At 40.1% G+C, this 21966-nt stretch overlaps 2 protein-coding genes across 3 annotated transcripts in view; one reads left to right on the top strand and one right to left on the bottom strand.

The window, feature by feature from the left end:
- dph6 (diphthamine biosynthesis 6) overlaps positions 1–17619 on the top strand; it is a 332005-nt gene extending 314386 nt beyond the window's left edge. Inside the window, exon 16 of the transcript XR_015757950.1 lies at positions 17601–17619. The gene's annotated coding sequence lies outside the window, so the exon portion shown is untranslated. The remainder of the gene's footprint in view (positions 1–17600) is intronic.
- LOC148149425 (uncharacterized) lies at positions 1350–21207 on the bottom strand. Of its 2 annotated transcripts, none has more exons than XM_087990028.1 (4): positions 19800–21207; positions 19545–19661; positions 7925–8110; positions 1350–1503 (listed from the first exon to the last, which is right to left on the bottom strand). In XM_087990028.1, the coding sequence occupies exons 1-4, from the start codon at positions 19864–19866 to the stop codon at positions 1433–1435; spliced, it is 441 nt and encodes a 146-aa protein (XP_087846154.1). In that variant the 5' UTR covers positions 19867–21207; the 3' UTR covers positions 1350–1432. The 2 variants fall into 2 exon arrangements, with proteins under 2 accessions (XP_087846154.1, XP_087846155.1); XM_087990029.1 differs by having other exon boundaries at positions 19778–19838.
- Between the last annotated feature and the right edge of the window lie 759 nt (positions 21208–21966).

The following is a 21966-nucleotide window of genomic DNA, read 5'->3' on the forward strand; positions in this document are numbered from 1 at the left end:
ATGCAGACTACTGCATTCTAAAACATACATCTTGAAATCCACACGATCAAAGAACTATTTGTCCAGTCATTCTCCCATGGTGTATTGTTCAAACTTGATTTTTATTTGATTTGAATGCATTTTTCTAAAACACATGCAATCTTTTTTCAAAATTGCTAAATCAAATTATTTATGCCAGATCCAGATCTTTCCTAATTAAATGATGAAAATTTGTTTTAATTTCCTAATTAAATGATTGTGTCACTCATGAGAAAGGTTACAGGTTGCTTTAAATAATACCTCCACTCATTTCTGCCAATTCCCTGTACTCAGCTTGTCACTAATAGCACAAAGGTCAATGATGCACATGGACACTCTTAAATGACACAGAAAAAAAGTGAACCTTTTCTTGAATTTATCACCATACACTTTTAGTCCAATAAAGTTTAGAATAAATGTTATTGCACTAAATAAATATTGTGCTTCAATTTTTTTTTCATTGACTTATGAACATTAGGTAGGACTATATCCAATCTTCTCTTGTATTAATTCATGGTTGTCATTGGCAAGCCAGCATTTGTTACATATTCATAGTTCGTCTTGGGACAGTGATGATGAGCCTTGTTAAATCATTGCGGTCTGTATTAGGTTCCACAGTGTTGTGGAGTAGAAAGTATCAGGATTTTGACCAGTGTTAAAGAAACATTGATATGTCTCTGAGTCAAGATTGTGTGTCACTTGGAGGGGAAGTTGGAAATGGTAATGTTTGCATGTTGTGGCTGCTACCTTTGTTGTTCTGGGGTAGAAATTGAAAGCCTGGTTTCACTTGCATATGTAAAAGGTGTCCTCGTACAAGCAAGATCATTATTAATTGCAATTGTCTATCTAGGCAGACTGTTACCAATCTAAGGAAAATGTTAACTCATTTTTTTTTGTACTCTGCTCAAAGGTAGGTTTGACCCACAGCACTGTAATTTCCAGCATTAGGCCAGCAGGCATGTCCAGATTTCACCATTAATAGAATAGAGATCAAACTAAATGTTGTTCGTGTCAATGTGGTCAACATGCAGCCTAAAGAACCAACCAGCTCAAGTTGTGGTGGTAACATACGCTTTCTTATGCATCTTGTCGCCTGGAGTTACAGTTAGTAACACAGAGCAGAGGCTCCAATTTCTTTCCGTTGTACGACTTACCAAGAATCTCTCCGATTCCATCTGCCTGGTTTTGGAAGGATTTACAAACTCACAGTCAACCTGCTTTAAATCTTTTCAATGCCTGACATTCATCTGCATGATGTTATTCTTTAGCTTTAATGTTTTTTTTGGATTGTTTAAATACACATTGCAATCACATTCAAGGTATGGATAATAATAGTCACATATACGAATCCCCATATACAAAACTGTCATGTTTTCTTATGAGAAACAGTCGCCATTGTCGTTAGCACTGGATTTCACTTCCGTAAGGAGTCACACAATCCCAGCAAAGTCCCATATGTTCCAAATGTCTGTGGGGGCTTTTTTCCTGTTGCAATAAACGACAAAGGCATTTTATTTCTCAAAGCGCTCCATTGGTGAATAAAAATGTTACTAATTTAAAATATTTCCCTATATTAGAGACCTTTGGCCATAATTTAGATACTTCTGTAAGTTGGGAGCTACTTACAGTTCACTGATTTTAAATTAAACTGCTATAAAACTTGCTTATCTTCCTGTCCGGTTTTTCTTCCTGGACATTCAATACATTAACAGGGAACAGCTTTTACTGTTTTGGAACATAAACAAATTTAAGAGCAACAATTGATTAATATTCAGTTAGCAATTTGTGTAATGATTGTGACCAATTAGATTTGCATAATTTCAAATAAAAAGCCCAATACCTTGCAATCATAATGGAAAAATTAGTGGTACAGCCATTTTTATAATGCTGGTAAAGGAGGTGGAAAATCTAGCAGGGAAAAGAAGTGTTGGTGGAACAACTGGGTAACATACACATCCTCTAAGTCAAGTATGGTCAAAGAATTATGAAATTATGAAATTCATGTAAAAAGAAAATTGAAGAAGGACTTGAGAAACTGACAAATAAACAAGATGGGAATCATAATTAAAATTAGAACAAAGAAGCTCGTAAAGTATACCTGTCCATTAGCTTAAAAACAGATTAGAAAGGACTACCTCTGCTATACTACCACTATGATCTTCTCAAACATTGCACAGAATTGAAAGATGAAGCCATATCTCCTCTCTTTGAATGCTGATAGTCCACCAATATCACCAGCAATACTTACTCCAAGGAAATAAAAGATGTGACTGGAGTATGAAGTTGCTAAGTCTAATTTTCAGACTATAAGCTGACATGACTGAGGGACCATTGAACTATTGTTCCTGATGTTTGCGATAAGCTTCACTAGAGTATTGTAAAAGAAACCAAGGACAGAGAGACCAGGGTGGAAAAGGAAGACAAAGTTAACCTGGTGAGCTCCGGGGGTTTTAACTGTAGACAGAAACTTTGCTCATCAGCTGTGTATTTAATGGCCCCAATGTAAAGACTGGAAAGTGAGCAGTCAGTAAAGTGCAGCATATAGATTGTTGCCTCACACAGAAGGCTCTGGACAATTGAAACAAATGAATGGACAAGACATTGCATCTCATGAGGAAGCAAGGTAAGGGTAGCATAAATTTGGGATTCTGAAATAACGTGGCATTGCCTTAGTATAATGGAGCAATCAGGAGAAATTTCTTCACCCAAAGCATAATGAGTCTTTGAAATTCTCTCTCCGCCAAGGAGTTGTGGATGATACATCAACGAACGTATTCAAGTCTAGGACAGTCAGGCAGGAAGTCAGCGAATATGGAAATAGGATGGGAAAATGGTCATGAAGCCAAAGGTCAGCTGTGACCATACTGAATAGTTGCTGAGGCTGAGTGGCTGAATGATCTACCCTGCAGGGAGGCACGGTGGCTCAGTGGTTAGCACTGCTGCCTCACAGTGCTAGGGATCCAGGTTCAATTCCACCCTCGTGCAACTATCTTTATGGAGTTTGCACATTCTCAGTGTCTCTGTGCGGGTTTCTTCTGGGTGCTCCAGTTTCCTCCCACAGTCCAAAGATGTGCACAATAGGTGGATTGGCTGTGTTAAATTGTCCAGGGATGTGCAGGCTAGCTGGTTAGCCATGGGAATTGCAGGGTTACAAAGATCAGGTAAGGGGATGAGTGTGGATGGGATTATCTTCAGAAAGTAGGTGTGGACTTGATGGGGTGAATGCCCTGCCTTCCACAAAATATGGATTCTACGGTTCTATGTTCGAATGACCCAAACCAACCATCACAGGATTGAGGAAATTCAGCCCTAGGTCTGATGTAGTTGGTACAGCTATTAGAGTGCTTACAGCAGAAAAGGGGAAAATAGAAGAACTGAGTGTGTTGTAAAAACAGGAAGAAAGAAACATACTTGAGAAATTTATAGAAACAGAATGCTTGTCATACATGTCTCTGGAAAACTCATTGTCAAAGTTTGCAAAGGAAATCCAGTAGGTAAAGGATAAGTCAAAACAGGATCATATTACACAGCAATGGATGGAAAATGAAAATGGAATAAATGAAAGTTTCCAGATCAGAGAAACAGCAAAAGCAAGACAATATGGTCAATGTGTATTATAGGATGCATCTGAATAAAGGATGAAGCAGAAGTGGAAATCAGGTTGGCAATGACACACACAAAGGTTGAGTCAAGAACCCAGCATAATTGGATAGGGTCATGTCCCAACACCTGAAGGAAATGAGTCAAGTTAAAAGAGAAATTGTTCAAAGTGAAACCAAATTAAGCCAGACAGAAAAAGGTGTTGAATGGGACTAGCTGGGCTACCCTTCAAGAATTACCTTTGTATCACTGCCCAAGGAAAGACCCATTATTTATTAATGTCATAATTAATTCAGTCGTACAACTAAAGAAGATTAGATTACTTTACAGTGTGGAAACAGGTCCTTCGGCCCAACAAGTCCACACCGACCCACCAAAGCGCAACCCACCCAGTCCACAAATAAATATCACAAAAACTGGTAAGTGTTGGTGTGAATGACCTTTTTCTTGGCAACTTATTTTTTTCTTTCTTTGAGAATTTACTTAAATGCTGTAAACGATAAACTGAGTAGCCCAATGTGAACATCAAACAGCAGCTCCCATGTAAAGAACAACCTGTCGCTTAAGGAGCTGAGGGCTCCCCCTAGTGAAAGACCTCTTGTTCACCCACAGACATTGCTGAAGATGTGACTCCATTTGCTTTGGTTATTGGTTTAATATCCTTGCATGGAAGGCTTCTTCAGTGAACTCTGTTATAAAATTCCACTGGTAGTTGACCAGAAGGAACATACTTGTATTTAGAAAAGTGGAGGAGCTGTGCAGAGTAGAGAATTTACAGCCTTATAGAATTGTAGAATCCCTCCAGTGTGGAAACAGGCCATTTGGCCTAACAAGTCCACAATGACCCTGTGAAGAGTGACCCACCGAGACCAACTCCCCTATCCTATTACTCTATATTTACCCCTGACTAATGCACCTAACCTACACATTCCTGAACACTATGGGCAATTTAGCATGGCCAATTCATCTAACCTGCATATCTTTGGATTGTGGAGTGAAGCCAGAGCACCTGGAGGAAACCCATACAGTCATGGAGAGAATGTGCAAACTCCACACAGACAATCGCCCAAGGCTGGAATTAAACCCAGGTTCCTGGAGCTGTGAGGCAGCAGTGCTAACCACTGAGCCACTGAACAAATGGGGTTCTACAGTGATAGGTGGATTGCAGCAAGAATAAGGAGGGGGCAAAGAAATCTTACTGCCATTTCCAGAGCTCAAACTCCAACTGGCAGTCTCAAGAAGTAATTGTCCAATAAGCTGATACCAAGATAGTCTGCTGGGCAATTGGACTCTGAATTCTTCTTTGGCCATTTGATTACAGTGGTGGCGAAGAGTCAAGGAGTACAGGAAAAATCAGTTTATGATTTGTTTTCAATGTGTTTCATAATAGAGATTTTTGTCTGAATAGTTTGCATCAGGGAGGAGTGAATTCCATGATGTATTTTTTTCACTGAATGTGTATCTGGATGGAACAAGGATCTACTTTCTAAGTGTCACCGTATGTGGTTCCATCTCCTCTATTCGCCCCTATTTAATCAGTAAGTGATGTATTCTCTTTTGAAAATACACAATAGAATGAAATATGAATCCCAGATTCTTAGTTCAAACTCAGCTCAAATAGAAGTAGGAAATTCCCTCATCCTGTTCCATTCTGATTGTGGTTAAGAATCAGATTGACAGCTTTAGTGTAGCACTGAGAGGGAATATTAATCAGAGTCATAGTCATACAGCACAAAACAGACCTTTCAGTCCAAATCATCTATGTTGACCAACATCCCAATCTGACCTAGTCCCATTTGCCAGCATTTGGCCCATTTCCCATGAAACACTTACTATTCATATGTCCATCCAGGTACCTTTTAGAAGTTGTAATTGTACCAGCCTCCACCACTTCCTCCGGCAGCTTGTTCCATACACGCAACACCCTCAGTTACTCCTCAGATCTTTTTAAATCTTTCCCCTCTCATCTTAAACCTATGTCCTCTAGTTCTGGACTCCCTCACCTGAGGGAAAAGACCTTGTCTATTCAGCCTATCCATGCCCCTCATTATTTTTTAAATGTCCATAAGGTCACCCCTCAGCCTCCGACACTCCAGGAAAAAAAGCCTGAGCCTATTCAACATCTCCCTACAGCTCAAACCCTCCAAACCTGGCAACATCCTAGTTAAGCTTTTCTGCGCTCTCTCAAGTTCAACAACATCCTTCCTATAGAAGGGTGACCAGAATTGTACTCAGTATTCCAAAATTAGCCTCACCAATGTCCTGTACAGTTGCAACATGACAATGTTATGGCCAATGAAAGTATATGAATGCCAAATGCCTTATTCACCACCCTGTCTACCTCAACTCCATTTTCAAGGAACTATGCACCTGCACCCTGGGTGTCTTTGTTCAGCAACACTCTCCAAGGATCTACCATTAACTGTATAAATCCTATCCTGATTTGCCCTACCAAAATGCAACATCTCACATTTATCTATATGAAACTTCATCTGCCATGCTTTGGTCCACTGGCCTATCAAATCAAGGTCCCGTAATACTCTGAGATAATCTTCTTCACTATCCACACTAGCTAATTTGGTGTCAACTGCAAACTTACTAACCATACCTCCTATATTCACTTCCAAATCATTTATATTAATGATGAAAAGCAATGGACTCAGCATTCATCCTGTTTGCACACTACTGGTCATAGGTCTCCAGTCAGAAAAACAACCCTCCACCATTGTGGGTGGCACAGTGGCACAGTGGTTAGCACTGCTGCCTCACAGCGCCAGAGACCCGGGTTCAGTTCCCGCCTCAGGCGACTGTCTGTGTGGAGTTTGCACATTCTCCCCGTGTCTGCGTGGGTTTCCTCTGGGTGCTCCGGTTTCCTCCCACAGTCCAAAGATGTGCAGGTCAGGTGAATTGGCCATGCTAAATTGCCCATAGTGTTAGGTAAGGGGTAAATGTAGGGGTATGGGTGGGTTGCGCTTCGGCGGGGCGGTGTTTCCACACTGTAAGTAATCTAATCTAATCTAATCACCCTCAGTCTCCCACCTTCAAGCCAACTTTTTATGCAATTGGCTAGCTCCCCCTGGATTCCATGTGATCCAACTTTGCTAACCACTCTACCATGTGGAATCTTGTTGATCCCCTTGCTGAAGCCCATATAAACAACATTTACTGCTGGCCTTCACCAATTTTCTTTGTCCCCTCTTCAAAAACTCAATCAAGTTAGTGGAGCATGGTTTCTCATGCACATAGCCATGTTGACTGCCCCTCATCAGTTTTGCCTTTTCAAATGCGTGTAATTCTTGTCCCTCAGAATCCTCTGCAATAATTTACCCACCACTGGCATAAGGCTCACTGATCCATAGTTCCCCAGTTTTTCCTTACAGCCTTTCTTAAATAATAGCACCATATTAACCAATCTCTAGTCTTCTAGTCCCTCACCCGTGACTATTGATGATACAACCATCTCAGCAAGGGGCAACGCAATTTCTTCCCTAGCTTCCCACTAAAGTTCTGGGAAATACCTGATCAGGTCCTGGGGATTTATCTTCCTTTATGCATTTTAAGACCTTTAGTATCTCCTCTTCTAGAACATAAACTCTTTCAAGAGACCACTACTTATTTCCCCTAGATCCCTAGCTTCCAAGTCCTTCTCCACTATAAAGATTGACATGAAACATTCATTTAGTATCTCACCCATCTCCTGTGTTTCCACACATAGACAGCCATGTTGATCTTAGTGGCCCTATTCCCTCCCTAGTTACTGTTTTGCTTTTAATGTATTTATAGAATCTATTTGGAATTTCCTTAGCTCTAAATGCCAAAGCTATCTCATGTCCCCTTTTTTTGCCTTTCTGATTTCTCTCTTAAGTATACTCCGACTGCCCTTATACTCTTCTAGGAATTCACTTGATCCAAACTGTCTAGACCTTATATATGCCTCCTTTTTCTTGACCAAAACCTCAATTTCACTAGTCATCCAGCATTCCTTACACCTCCCAGTCTTGCCCTTCACATTAACAGGAACATACTCTCTCTGAACTCGTAATTATCTCATTCTTGAATGCCTCCCACTTCCTAATCATCCCTTTACCTGAGAATAGCCTGTCTTAATCAACTTTGGAAATGCTAGAACTTGGTGCAAAAAGGGGCAAAAAAAAAAATTACATGAGTCCAACAGAAAGGATTTATATTTTCAATTGATGATCAGGTGATGTTGTATGCTGCCTGAAATCCAACATTTCAGTGGAATTTCACACCAATACAGCTCAGTCAGATAACCTTATAACAAAAATAACATGTCATCACTTACTCATTCCAACTGCTGGCTCCTCATACCAATACTTCACATTATGCTTTCTGTTGATATGGTAGCGAGGAACCTTTTTCACATAGTGAATTATTTTGCGATTCTTCTGTTCCAGGCCATCATTAGGAGTGTGTGTATAAAGAGCAGCTTTTGATTTTGCCAACATTGCATTGTTGCTTTTATCGTTCCCTGAAGGGAATTAGAAATTTACAAAGAGAAAATAAAACCGGAAGTCAGCTTGCATAAATATCACAGAATACTCAAAATCCTTTCTTAAATATGTCTGATCTGTTAACTCTATTGGAAAGGGATCCATAGGAAAAACAGACCTTACTCCTGCCAAGAGAGATAAAACCAATGGAAAAGAGAATAAAATGTTCCTGATTATTAGAAATAATCACATTTCAGGTTCTTTTCAGAAGCAAGCTAGTTCAAAACACTGATTAGTTCATGGTCAACCAATGTTCCATATTGTTGTCCAAAGTTCCAATAAGTGTTGAGTTTTCCGATGGGGGAAAATACAATGGATTTCAACCTGTCAATATCGCAGGAAGTTGCAGAAAGTCTAGCTCATTCATGACTTCTCATTGAACATGTAATTGGACAGCTATAAAATCAAAGGTGAGTCGCACGATCAAGAAGAGATCACATTCAGAGTGAAACACAGCCTGAGTGACTATATAGTTTGGGTAATTTGGAAGCAGCATCAGAATAGAACTCGTAAGTCCTTCTTTTCTTTCTCCATTTAAAAAGTTTAAAATTCAGTAGTCTAGTGAAAAGGTGAGTGAGGAAGCTGACTCAGCTGACTGAGGGACAGTCATTAGTCAATCATTTGAAACCTGAATCCTGTTAAAAGAGAGCCTGTTAAAAGCATTTAATCAGGAAAGTTTGCATGGTCAGGAAGGAGAGATCACATGTGGTATGAGACACAGCCTGAGTGAGTATATAGTTCGGGGAATTTGGAGACACTTTTTATTCACTTTTATTGTCTCATTATTTGTCGGGATTTTATTCATGAGGATAAATTGAAGGGGGCCGTGCCCCCCCCAACAAAAGAGTGATGTCACAGGTAAACCATAGGTTGATTGGTTGGTGATAGCAACTAATTTGACTCTATAATAGATTACTTCCAGATTGAAGATAAACGGGCTCCAAACTAAAAGATCAATGGGAATTTCTTTTTAAAAATCAAATTAAGAACTAAGTAAATAAAACAGAGATGCAGGGCCAGGCTATGTGTTGTACCTACATGATGTCAGAGCTGGTGGACCCCATTGTGTTTCATACATGACTACATCTGTAGGAAGTGGTGCTTGCTTGGGGAACTCTGGCTCAAAGATGATGAGCTGGAGTCTGAGCTCCAAACATTGCAACACTTCAGGGAGGAGGAGAATTACCTGGATACTGTGTTTCAGGAGATAGTCACACTCCTGAGATTAACTACCTCAAATTCAGTCAGTGATCAGGGACAGGAGCATGTGACTTTGAGTGACACAGGTAGAGGGATCCAGGAGACAGTGCTGAACGAGTGTCAACACTTGAGCTTGTCTAACAGGTTTGAGATTCTTGCTCCCTGTGTGGATGAGAATAGGGGGTGTAGGGAAGATGTACAAACTCCCCATAGCACCATGGTGCAGGCAGCCATTCAAGAGAGGTAGAAAGGAGAAATTTAGTTGTAATTGTAGCTTGTACAGTAAAAGAAATGGATGCTGTAATATGTGGCCAGCACAGAGAGTCCCAAAAGCTATGTTGCCAGCCTGATGCCCAGGTCCCGATATCCCATCTGCAGAAGAACTTGGAATGGGAGGGGAAAGATTCAATTGTAGTGGTCAATGTAGGTACCAGTGATATAGGTAGAAAAACATTTTGCTAAAGGAATATGAGAAGGTTAGGGGCTAAATTAAAAAACAGAACAAAAGTCCAAAACTAAAGGGCATAGGTTTAGGGTGAGAGGGAAAAGATTTAAAAGGGACCCTCAGGAGCAAATTTTCATGCAAACAATGGTGCATGTATGGAATGAACTGCCAGAGGAAGTAATGGAGACTGGTGCAACATTTAAAAAGCATCTGGATGGGTACATGAATAGAAAGGGTTTAGAGGATGTGGGCCAAGTGCTGGCAAATTGGACTAGATTAATTTAGGATATATGGTTGGCATGGGCAAGTTAGACCAAAGGGTCTGTTTCCATGTTGTACAACTCTATTACTCTGGGTTATTACCTCAGTCACAAACAAATTAGCACAAGGTCAACAAGATTAAAAAGGTAAACGTGTGGAATGGGATAGAAAGAGCTGTGCCAATGGGACTGGCTCCACTTGAATCATGCTGGGACCAGAGTGCTGGTGAATCACACAATTAGGGTTGTAGATAGGCTTTAAACCAAACTAAATTGTGGGTGGAGGGCTGTGCTCAGTTGCTTGCCAATTTAAAATTTAAATTGAAGATAGCCCAGCAGAACAATTAATAGGAGTGCAAGCATGGAAAGGGTCAGGAATTTAACTTCAGGCATGGCAGATAAGGGAACAACCATGAGATGGGGTCAGTCAACATAGACTGATGGCGTTGTGCTTAAAGCACACAATATACAAAACAAAGTAAATTAACACGTAATGCAGATTGAAACTGGCGAGTAAGATGCTTTGGGTATTATGGAGACATGGCTATAAGGGGATCAGGACTGGGAACTTAATATTCAAGGCTACACATCCTATCAAAAGGACAGGCAAATGGGCAGAGGGGGCAGGGTTACCTTTTTAGTATGAAATGAAACTAAATTAATAGCAATAAGTGACATAGAGTCAGAAGGCATAGAACCTGTGTCGCTAGAGTTGAAGAACCGCAAAAGAGAACATGCCCTGATGGAATTTATGTACGTGCCTCCTAGCAGTAGTCAGGATGTGTGATAGAAAATACATCAGGAGATAGAAAAGACATATAAGAAAGGCACTATTATAGTAATCATGGGGGAATTTCAATAGATAGACTCAGATAGACTCAGAAAAACAGCTTGGTAGTGGATCTCAAGAAAAAGGAGTTTGTGAAATGTCCATGAGGTGGGTTTTTTTTGAAGCATCATATGATGGACCCCACTAATGAGGCAGACTTATTTAGGGAGCTTAAGGTGAAGGATTCCTGAGGAAACAGTGACCATAATATGATAGAATTTACCTTGAAGTTTGAAAGAAGAAGCTGGAATAAGATACAATAGTCTTACAATTGAGTAAAGATAACTACAAAGACATGATGGAGGAGCTGGCCAGAGTTGATTGGAAGAGGAGCCTAGCAGGGAAGATGGTGGAGCAGCAATGGCAGGGGTTTCTGGGAGTAAGTCTGGAGGTACAGCAGAAATCCATCCCAAGGAAGAAGGAACATACTAAGGGGAGGATGAGGCAACCATGGCTGACAGGGGAAGTCAAAAGAAAAAGCACACACTGCATTGAAGAATAGAGGGAAGCCAAAGGATTAGGAAACTTTCAAAAACCAGCAGAGGACAACTAAAACAGCAATAAAGGGAGAGAAAATGAAGTATGAGAGTGAGCTAGTTATGAACATAAAACACAATTGCAAGAGTTTTGTTTCAGATAGATAAAATTATAAGAGAGATAGGAAAGAGGACTTTGGACCATTGAAATATGAAGCTGGAGAAGTAGTAATAGGAAACAAATAAATAGCAGAGGAACTGAATAAGTACTTTGCATCAGTTTTCACAGTGGAAGACACCAGCAACAAACAAGAATTTTAAGAGAGTCGGGGGCAGATATCAGTGTGATGCTAAGGAGAAGGTCTGGCGAAGGTGAACATCTGAAGGTACACAAATCATCCAGAACAGAGAATAACTAGGAGATTATAGAGGCATTGGTGGTGATCTTTCAGGGAATCACTGGATTTGTGGAGGGTGTCAGAGGACAGGAAAACGTCCAATAGAGTCATAAAGCAACACAGTTCAGAAACAAACCTTTCAGTCCAACTCATCCATGCTGACCACACGCGCCATTCTGACCTCATCCCATTTGCCAGCATTTGGCCCATATCCCTCTAAACCCTTCCATTCAGATACCTTTTAAATGTTGTAATTGTCCCAGCCTCCACCACTTCCTCTGGCAGCTCATTCCATCCATGCACCACCCTCTGTGTGAAAAGGCTGCCCCTTGGGTCCCTTGTAAATTTTTCCCCTCTCATCCTAAACCTATGCCCTCTAGTTTTGGATTTGTTTAATTTATTTGATCTATTTTGGTCACATGTACCTAAGTAAATTAAGAGCTTTGTTTGCGAGCAGTACAGGAAGATCATTATAAGCAAAGACATGCAGAGCATAGGGTGCTTAGGCAGAGTGAGACATATAGATTACACTGTACGTGAGATGCACAAAGCAAGATCAACATTAACAAGCTCAACATTATTTGAAGTTGGACAGTCCATTCAACCTGTCCTCGGATGCTGCCTGAATTGCTGTGCTCTTCCAGCACCACTGATATCCAGAGTCCATTCATCAGTCTAGTATTGGCAGGGAAGAAACAATTCTTGAACCTGTTAGAGCTGTTCTTGAACCTATTGGACTCCCCAACTCTTGGAAGAAGGCCTTGACTGTTCATCTGCAAATTTACTATCCATACCTCTTATATTCACATCCAAATCATCCATATATATGAGGACCCAGCACTAATCCTTGTGGCATATCTCTGTTCACAGGTCTTCAGTCCGAAAAACAGCCCTCCATCACACACTCTGCCTCCTACCTTCAAGCCAATTTTGTATCTGCAACAATCTTTACTTAAAAGGAAGGGAGGCAGAAGACAGGAAACTATAGATAATTATTGTTTAGCTTGAACTTGTTCATTGGTAAAATTTTAAGAGTTCATTATTCAGGATGAGATTGTGGAGTACTTGGAAGTGCATGCATAAAATAATGTTGAGTCAGCACAGCTTAGAGGAGAAATTTAGCAAGGTTGAATCTACTTGGATTTCCAGAAGACCTTTGATAAGGTGCCCCACTGGTGGTTGCTAAATAAGATAAGAGCCCATGGTGTTAAGGACAAGGTTCAGGCATTGGCAGTGTTTGGCTGACTTGCAGATGGCAGATAGTGGGATTAAAGAATTCATTTTTTCAGGATAGTAGCTGGTGACTAGTGGACTTATTTAAAAATTTTTTCACAGGATGACGATGTCACTGGTTAGGCAGCATTTATTGCCTATCCCAAATTGCCAGAGGACAGTTAAGAGTCAATCACATTGCTGTGGGTCTGGAGTCACATATAGGTCAGACCACGTAAGGGAGGCTGGAAGAACACAACAAGCCAGGTAGCATCAGGTGGTGGAGAAGTTGACGTTTCGGGTGTAACCCTTCTTCAGGACCTCACTCAGACCAGGGCAGTTTCCTACCCTAACAGGCATTAGAGAACCAGAATGGTTTTTGCTGCCAATTGACAATGGATTCATGGTTGTCCAATTAAGCTCATAATTCCATCATTTGCTGGAGCAGGATTTGAACCCAGGTCCCCAGGATATTACCTGGGGCTCTGGATTAACAGTCCAGTGATATTACCACTAAGCTGTCACCTTTTACAGGGGTCAGTGTTGGGACACAATTATTCCTGTTACACATTAAAGAGCTGGATGAAGGAATTGAAGGCATTATTGTTAAGGTTGCAGTTGCAGATGACACAAATTTTAGTGGAGGGACAGCTGGTGTTGAGGAAGTGAAGAAGAACTTGGACAGGCCAGGAGAGTTGACACAGAAGCGGCAGACGGAATACAATGTGGGAAAGTGTGAGGTATGCACTTTGGTGGAAAGAATAGTGCTATAGATTATTTTCTAAATGGGGAAAGGCTTCTGAAATGTGAAGCATAAAGGGACTTTGGGACCCCTGTTTAGAATTCTCTAAGGTTAATATGCAGGTTTGGTTGACAATTAGGAAGGCAAATGCAATGATAGCATTCATTGCAAGAGGGCTTGAAAACAACAGCAGAGATGTACTGCTGAGGCTGTAATAAGGCTCTGGTCAGACCGCATTGGAATACTGTGAGTAGTTTTGAGTCCCATTTCTAAGGAAGGGTGTGTTGGCATTCGAGAAGACCAGAGGAGGTTTACAAGAAAGATCCTGGGGATGAAGGGCTTGTATGAGGACATGGATATGAACTCGAGTTTAGAAGGATAAGGAGTGATTTGATTGAAACTTAGAGAATACTGGAGAGGCCTGGATAGAGTAGATGTGGAGAAGATGTTTTCACTATAGAAGAGATTACACTCCAATGTCACAGACTCAGAGTGAACGGATGACCCTTTAGAACCTAGATGAGGAGGAATTTCTTCAGCGAAAGAGTGGTTAATCTGTGGAACCCTACTGCAGATGGTTGTTGAGGCCAAGTCATTAAATGTATTTAAGGCATAGATAGCTAAGTTCTTGATTGGTAAGATAATCATAGGTTATGGGGAAAAGGCAGGAAAATGGGATTGGGATATATATCAGCCATAGTCTAACAGCAGAGCAGACTTGATGGGCCAAATGGCCTAATTTTACTCCAATATTTTATGATCTTGTGATTGTGAGTGAATGTTTGGTTTTGTTAGTTTGATTTGGTTTTAGTTTTATGAAAAGTTGTTTTCATATCTAACAAATGTGGGGAAATCAAATAGCTAATACAAGAGAAAGGGCCAAAACAGGCATTTTGTAACTCAGTGAAAGTGACCATCTAGCTGCGGAGTGGAAAAATAATGGAAGAGAATACACTGGCTTTATTAACAGGTGAGAATGTAATCATGGAATGATATAGCACAGTCTTCCACAAGGATGAGCTATAAATGAGGATTTGAGGTTAGTCTTCTGGATGTAGGTTTGCTCGCTGAGCTGGAAGGTTCATTTCCAGATGTTTCATCACCCTACTAGGGAACATTTTCAGTGGGCCTCCGGGCGAAGCACTGCTGATGATTCCTGCTTTCTATTTATATGTTTGGGTTTCTTTGGGTTGTTGATGTCATTTCCTGTGGTGATGTTATTTCCTTTTCTTTTTCTCAGGGGGTGGTAGATGGGGTCTAACTCGTTGTCTTTGTTGATAGATTTCCGGTTGGAATGCCATGATTCTAGGAATTCTCGTGCGTGTCTCTGTTTGGCTTGTCCTAGGGTGGATGTGTTGCCCCAGTCGAAGAGGTGTCCTTCCTCATCTGTATGTAAGGATACTAGTGAGAGAGGGTCATGTTGTTTTGTAACTAGTTGATGTTCATACATCTTGGTGGCTAGTTTTCTGCCTGTTTGTCCAATGTAGTGTTTGTTACAGTTCTTGCACGTTTTTTGTAAATGACATTAGTTTTGCTAATTGTCTGTATAAGGTCTTTCAAGTTCATTAGCTGCTGTTTTAGTGTGTTGGTGTGTTTGTGGGCTACCATGATGCCAAGGGGTCTGAGTAGTCTGGCAGTCATTTCTAATATATCTTTAATGTAGGGGAGAGTGGCTAGAGTTTCTGGATGGGTTTTGTCTGCTTGTTTGGGTTTGTTGTTGTGAAATCGGCGGACTGTGTTCATTGAACGAAGCTGCATCAGAACATTATTTCAACAAGCCAACACACACTGCAGCACAGAGGAACTACGCAGAGTAGAGGTAAATCACTTATACCGTGTATTCAAAAAGATGGGTACCCAATGAACACAGTCTGCCGATTTCTCAACAACAAACCTTGTTGCACAGTAGTATTTGTACAAATATTTGTTCACTCTTTCAAAACCTACAGAGTACTCACATTTTTGACCCAAATGTGAAGTTTGAGCCAGAGATGTCAGTGTGGGAATTTTATACAGCTTTCCCCCAAAACTGTTCCACTATTTTGAAACAAGGTAATTGAGAGAACAATAGTTCTTGATTTCAATTACTGATTGAATCATGTGCCAAAACGTTCAACTGGGTTGATTAAGTGACATCCATTTGATTGGTGTAATACTATATCTTCATCCCAGCATTGGTCATTTTTTTGTAACGAAAGTTATCAGCATCAAATTTGGTGTGAAACATTAATATAGGTGAGTATCAGATTTGTACTGAAGCTAAAATAGAAACAATGTTGTTTTTTTTTCAAGTATTCCTTCACTGTGCTTTCATTTCAATTCAGTTTCTAACAATGATGACATTATGACAGATTTAAGTTGTATCAATGTCATAAACTATAATAATGTAACTGCTTTCAATCAGACATTAGTGGTGAGGAAAGAGTAATAAGTGTACTATTCTGGGAAACTGTTAAATTTGTCAAAATGCCTCAATACCAACTTTAACCTTTGATCTGTTTTAGCTACCCCTAATTTGCAAATACAGCCTTTGCAATCATCCATTGATAGCTATCAGGACTAATTTATCTGTCCTCCCATTCGGCTGCTAGACAGCAATAGTACACCTGAACTCTGTTCTGACCTTTGTCCCTTAGCCTGCTGTAAGTTTGAGTTCATTTTCTAAAGTTGCAGGTATTCCAGCACAGGCACACAGCCTAGCACCTGGAGGTGGGTGAGGAAAATAGGTGCTGGTGCAGACCTGCGAGGGATGCAGCAGCAGGAACAGCCACTGACATGAAAGGTTTCTGGTTTTGCCAGAAGTCCTACTAGAAGACCACTACTCTCTGGTCCTGCAAAACAGAAAAAAAAAGACTTGCTTTGAATTCTGATTCTTTTACTGCCAATTCTTTAACATCAACACCTTTTCAATGCTGAGAGGAAAATAATGAGTTGAAAGGTCAGCAAAGTCATTAGTATGACAGCCCTTAGCTGGAGCCATGGTAGATCATAGATATGTCACATATTTATATAATTTGAAGATACTTGAGTTGCAATGAGTTCAGTTCATATGTATGCCTCTGGAAATCCACATACGTTTGAGAGGAGTGCTGGGCTTGTCAAATTACAAGGTTTGCTGTGCAAATATAAAGGATGGTGATTTATTCCAGGGCATGGGAAAGCTGGAGGGAGTAAATGCCGTGATTAACTGATAGTGTCATTTGAGACACTGCCAAATGGCAAAGGTCCTCATGCAGCTGGATCCTCTGGTTCCTACAACTTTTTAATGACCTCTCCCTCGTGATGTTGTGTGGCCTCTTGCTCCAGCTTATCCATATGGGCTCCTCATTGAAGATCAAAGTTATGAAGCATGCAGCACACGGAATGATTCATGAAACTGTACCAGAGGAACTGTCAAAGCAATAGAATCAGTGACAACTCCTAAAGAACACATGCACCTCATTAAATCTGCGCTGCTGCTCTCTACGAATGGTGCAAAGAGATCATGAGTCACAGCTGCATGTTACACTTCTGGTTTCCTACCTTGCACTGTTCAGTCAGAAATAAATATAAGAGGCTGGACTATATTTTAATAGGGGCATCATAACTTGTACTAGAGAAGCATGCATTCACCTTCACCATCCTGTGCAAATGGTCACTGAAGAACTGTACACAGACTGACTGATAGTCCCTCAAGCTCCTGTACAATGCAGTATTCTCTGCAACAACAATGACTTTCATTTATATATTGCCGTTAACATAGTAAACCTTCTCAAATTGCTTTCGGGAGCAATGTCACAAAGTTTGACACTAAGCCACACAAGGCAAGATTAACACAGTTGACCTGTGGAACCTGAAACAGAATTAATATTTGAGTCAAAGCCAACTCTCCTTCAGAACATTGAAGTTTTGTTTCTCTCTCCACAGATGCTGCCAGACCTGCTCATGTTTCCAGCACTCTCCAGGGTTTTGTTTTCCAGCATTTGCAATATCTTGCTTCTAATTTAGGTTATTGTTCAATTCTTGTCTTATGTAATATCCCTGAAAGGCTGGGAATGGTTTTTGGATTTAACAGCATGTTTCAGAACTTTGGAGAGAAAAGAAAGTTTTGACATGGTCTGACACTTTGAAAGGGGGTCAAGGTTTTTTTTTCTGGACATCATAATGACAGTGGATTTGAGGAAGAGGGTGATACTATCAGATAATAGTGCAACATGTGTGGGTCAGAGAATTGAGTTGACAATCTTATAAGCCATATTTTATGCAGCATTTACACCTTTTTAGCAAGGCTTTCTTCCTGTAACGCAGTTTTACTGAATTTGTCTTCCATTAAAAGGGAATGGAGCTGAATTCAGCAATGTCCAAAATGCACAGATCCTTTACGGACATTATCCCAAACACCTTTACCTTTAAGTTATCTAGCAACCTAATTTTGTTAAAAAAAAATTAGAAAAAAAATCAATCTGTCACTATCATATGTTCTGCTCATTTGTCAAAGATTCCAACTGCATCCCTAGCCACTTGCTCAGGTGAAATCAGGTCATGTGAAATCTCAGCACACAGTCTCATATCAATTCCCACATCCTGTCCAAAACTGCTCATTTTTATCTTCACAACATGTGTCACTACTGACTATGCCAATCCCTCAACACAATAAAAATATTTATCCACTGTTCTGCCATCTGTACACTTGATTTCTACAATATACTCTGTGCTATCCTCACTGACCAATTTGTCTAAAACTCAATTATTTTTGCACGAAATACAGACATACAATATCTGTCACTTCAATTGCCATTGACCTACATTAACTCCCTGTCTCCCAGCACTGTGAATTCAAACTCCTCACTGTTTTCATTACATCTATCCATAGCTTCAATGTATCCTGCCTCTTCAGGCTCCTGCAACTTAAATTTCTTTTCTCAAACGTTGTAGCTTCTTACTCTGGATTTCTTACACTTTCCATTACTACAACTTTGGTCAAAACAAGAAGTCACAGAACAAGACGTTATAGTCCAACAGGTTTATTTGAAATCACAAGCTTTTGGAGCATTGCTCCTTCATCCGGTGAAGGAGCAGCACTCTGAATGCTCGTGATTTCAAATAAACCTGTTGGACTATAACCCAACATTTTGTGACTGACATCTGACTTTGTCCACCCCAGTCCAACACCAGCACCTCCACATCCATCTTTCGTGACAAAGTGTTCCAGTGCTTTGGCACTACTTCTCGTTACAGTCCTTTATTTCATTCAGCCTTTAGAAGTCTTCCTAAAACACAGGCCAGTGTTCAGCGAAGACTTAAATCCTATCTCTTAAATCTCTCACCATCACTCAGTGTCATCTTTTTATATTTCTTTTCTCCTCAAACTGCTTTGTGAAGTTTGCGTAAATCAAAGGCTGCTGAATTCTTTAAAAATTCTCAATACCTCTTTAAGGGATCCCTTCCCACATTTTTACTCCAGTTTTGAAAGAATATTGAACTTTGGTTAAGAACCAGACAGCGAAGGAGAAAAGCCATGCACTTCCTCGTGTTGACCCATTGATTCTGAACATCACTATCAAATGAAGTTCTGGCGAATTCAATACAGGAATGTATAGGCTTCTTCAGTGTGCGCGCTCGTCACTTTGGCCGTTCACACAGTCTCCCTAAAGTTCTGGGGAGGCCCGTATTACATACCCCAGTTTGCCACTATTCATTCATCATACCGTCACAGTTTGATAGCGTGGTTTGGAGGTAATTTGGCAGAACTTAACGTGGAAAATATGGAAATAAATCAAACTTTAGCCCACGTTGTACAAACCCGTGCATGGTTTGTCACCGTTTTATTTTAAAGAGTGCATGGACCAAAAAGCTTAAAATAAAGTGTACCTATGTTTTCAGACTGGAGCTGCTTGCTGTTGCTGATATAGTTTTGAAGTCGCTTCCAGGCCACTCGAGCGTCTTGCTTCCAGTCCTCCGATTGCATTCCCTTCTCAATGTTCGCACCTAACAGGGTCCAAATCACAGGCCGGTTATTGCAAATAGTGGGTTCACACATCCCATTAGTTTTTGCACCACTTTTCCCTTTCCAGTTCCAGACTCCAGATATGGTACAGTCTCACCGTAAATCGCAAATGAACACACCTCTTGCTCCACGGACGGGGCCCAAGCCGAAGGTGCGGTTTGAAAGTATTTGTGCACTATCCCTCATGGTGTGTTCAGCTGTTGCCGGGACAACAGTGGACGCGGAAGCGGGGTAAATGTGTAAAGGCTGGGAGTTGCCAGCCCCGGCCACTGCTCTCGCTTTGAGTGCGCTGAACGGTCAACTTGCACTTTGCTGTGAATGAGCAGTCTTTGCTACAAGAGCGTGTCCAGAGCTGTACAAATAAGCTGATATTTCTCTTCCTTGATTGTTTTATGAGACACACTTATATATTACTACTGCAACAAAGTTAAAACTTGAACGTGTGTTGTCCCGGACTTGGCAGAGAAAACTAAATAAGCACAGGCTGTCAAAGGTCAGAGGTCAGATGGTACCAGCAAGTTATTGTATACATCCGTTGTTGCATCGCCCATTGTGCATACTACCCCCAGGCATGGTCATCAATCATTGAAAGACAGGATCTTAGAAAGCTCTGATTCATAAAAGAAAATCATTAAGTTGTGCCATCTGCTCCAGGAATATCATCAGTTCATCAGGAAGTTAGCACTAGGCGTGAACACAAATTTGCTACTTTCCTGCCAATAGATGGATTAAGGGAGTAACAGATGCATTATTTTAAAACACCCAAAAGTTTCATTGTATTTCTCAAATCAATGTTCAAAAATATTAAGTCTATTCAAATTTCTTAAAAGATTTGTCTTCCATAGCATTAACATTAGGAACATTCATATATTACAATGTTAACAAATTTACAACACATTGCCTTGAAATTAGTTGAGAAAAAACTGTAATGACAAATTAAAGCTTCAAAATAATTTAAAAAAAGACATTTTAAACTTTAGGAATGTTCATACTGGAAATTTTTGAAAGAATATACTAAAAGTATTATTTTTGTAGCTGTATGTAGAGTAGGGCAAATGCTAAATTAGGCAAGTGTCTTTGGTGAACACATATAAATATCTTTTCTGCTGTCGTCATTATAATTGGGCCATCCTGACATTGAAAAGTGCCAATGAGAAAAAATAGCAGCAATGCGCAAAACTTGTTGGTTCTACCAAAAACTGCATTCCTACCCCAAATTCTGACCTGAATTGCATTCTTTAAACACATGGTCAGCTAAAAAGTGTGTTACTGTTGCCAGACACTGGGAATAAAACATTGAGACCATTCAGGAGGACAACCATGCTTGGTTCTTTACATTATATTCATGGATATACTTCATGGATTATGAATAGAACTGACAAAATATTAGACATTTAGCATATTCTTGGAATATTTTCTGCCGTAGTGTGAAAAGTTTTAAAAAAGAATCATTCACAGTATAACATGGCCTAGTTTATTTTAACATAGAATTTGCACAGAATTCTCAAAATGTAATCAGGACAACATTTTTACCAAATATAGTAAGCAATTCAACAAACAGAAAAAGAGCATTTCTGGGTGTGGTTTTAGGTCAAATTATCAAAGGGAAAATATTTTGGTTTTGGAAATTATAATTCAGGTAGATTTAGTGTAGTTATAGAAGAGGACAAACATAGACCAGGAGCAAAAGATTTCAAGTATATTTAGTTAGTTTTATCCACCTGAGACATGATTTTGGAATAGCAATCTGAGAGGCAGTCAGAGGAAATAGAGAGGATTCACAGCAAATACTTCCACAAAGAGAAAGTGGGACCCCTAAGCTGAGAGCCCTCGAATGTCAAAGAGCATAGAAGTGTGAGACAAACATTGGAACATTCACAGAGATATTAAAAGCTAAATACTGCTTTGACAAGCACAGAAAGTGCAGGGGGTGACATTTTAAAAAAAGAAATGAAGAAAACAGAGATCATGAAAGAATATTGATAAGTAAAGTCAAAGAAAATTTAAGTATGTTTCATGAATATCTAAAAAGCAATAGGATTTCTGAGGCTAATTATATACCAAAAAAGGTAAAATGTATATAGAGGCAGAAGATATTGGCTTTGTTCTTAATAAACACATTGGAAATACTAAGGGAGTTAGCATTTTTGAAAGTAGATAAAGTGTCATCCCAGATGAAATGTATCCCTAACTCTTAAGAGATGCAAGGTAAAAAAAGATAGCTGAGGCTCTGATCATAATTTTCCAACTTCCTCTGGCAACAGGCATATAGTCTATAAACTTGAG

The sequence above is a fragment of the Chiloscyllium plagiosum genome, unplaced genomic scaffold (genome assembly GCF_037043375.1).
Source record: "Chiloscyllium plagiosum isolate Xiang-an unplaced genomic scaffold, Cpla_swu_hap1 HiC_scaffold_8, whole genome shotgun sequence".
NCBI lineage: Eukaryota > Metazoa > Chordata > Chondrichthyes > Orectolobiformes > Hemiscylliidae > Chiloscyllium > Chiloscyllium plagiosum.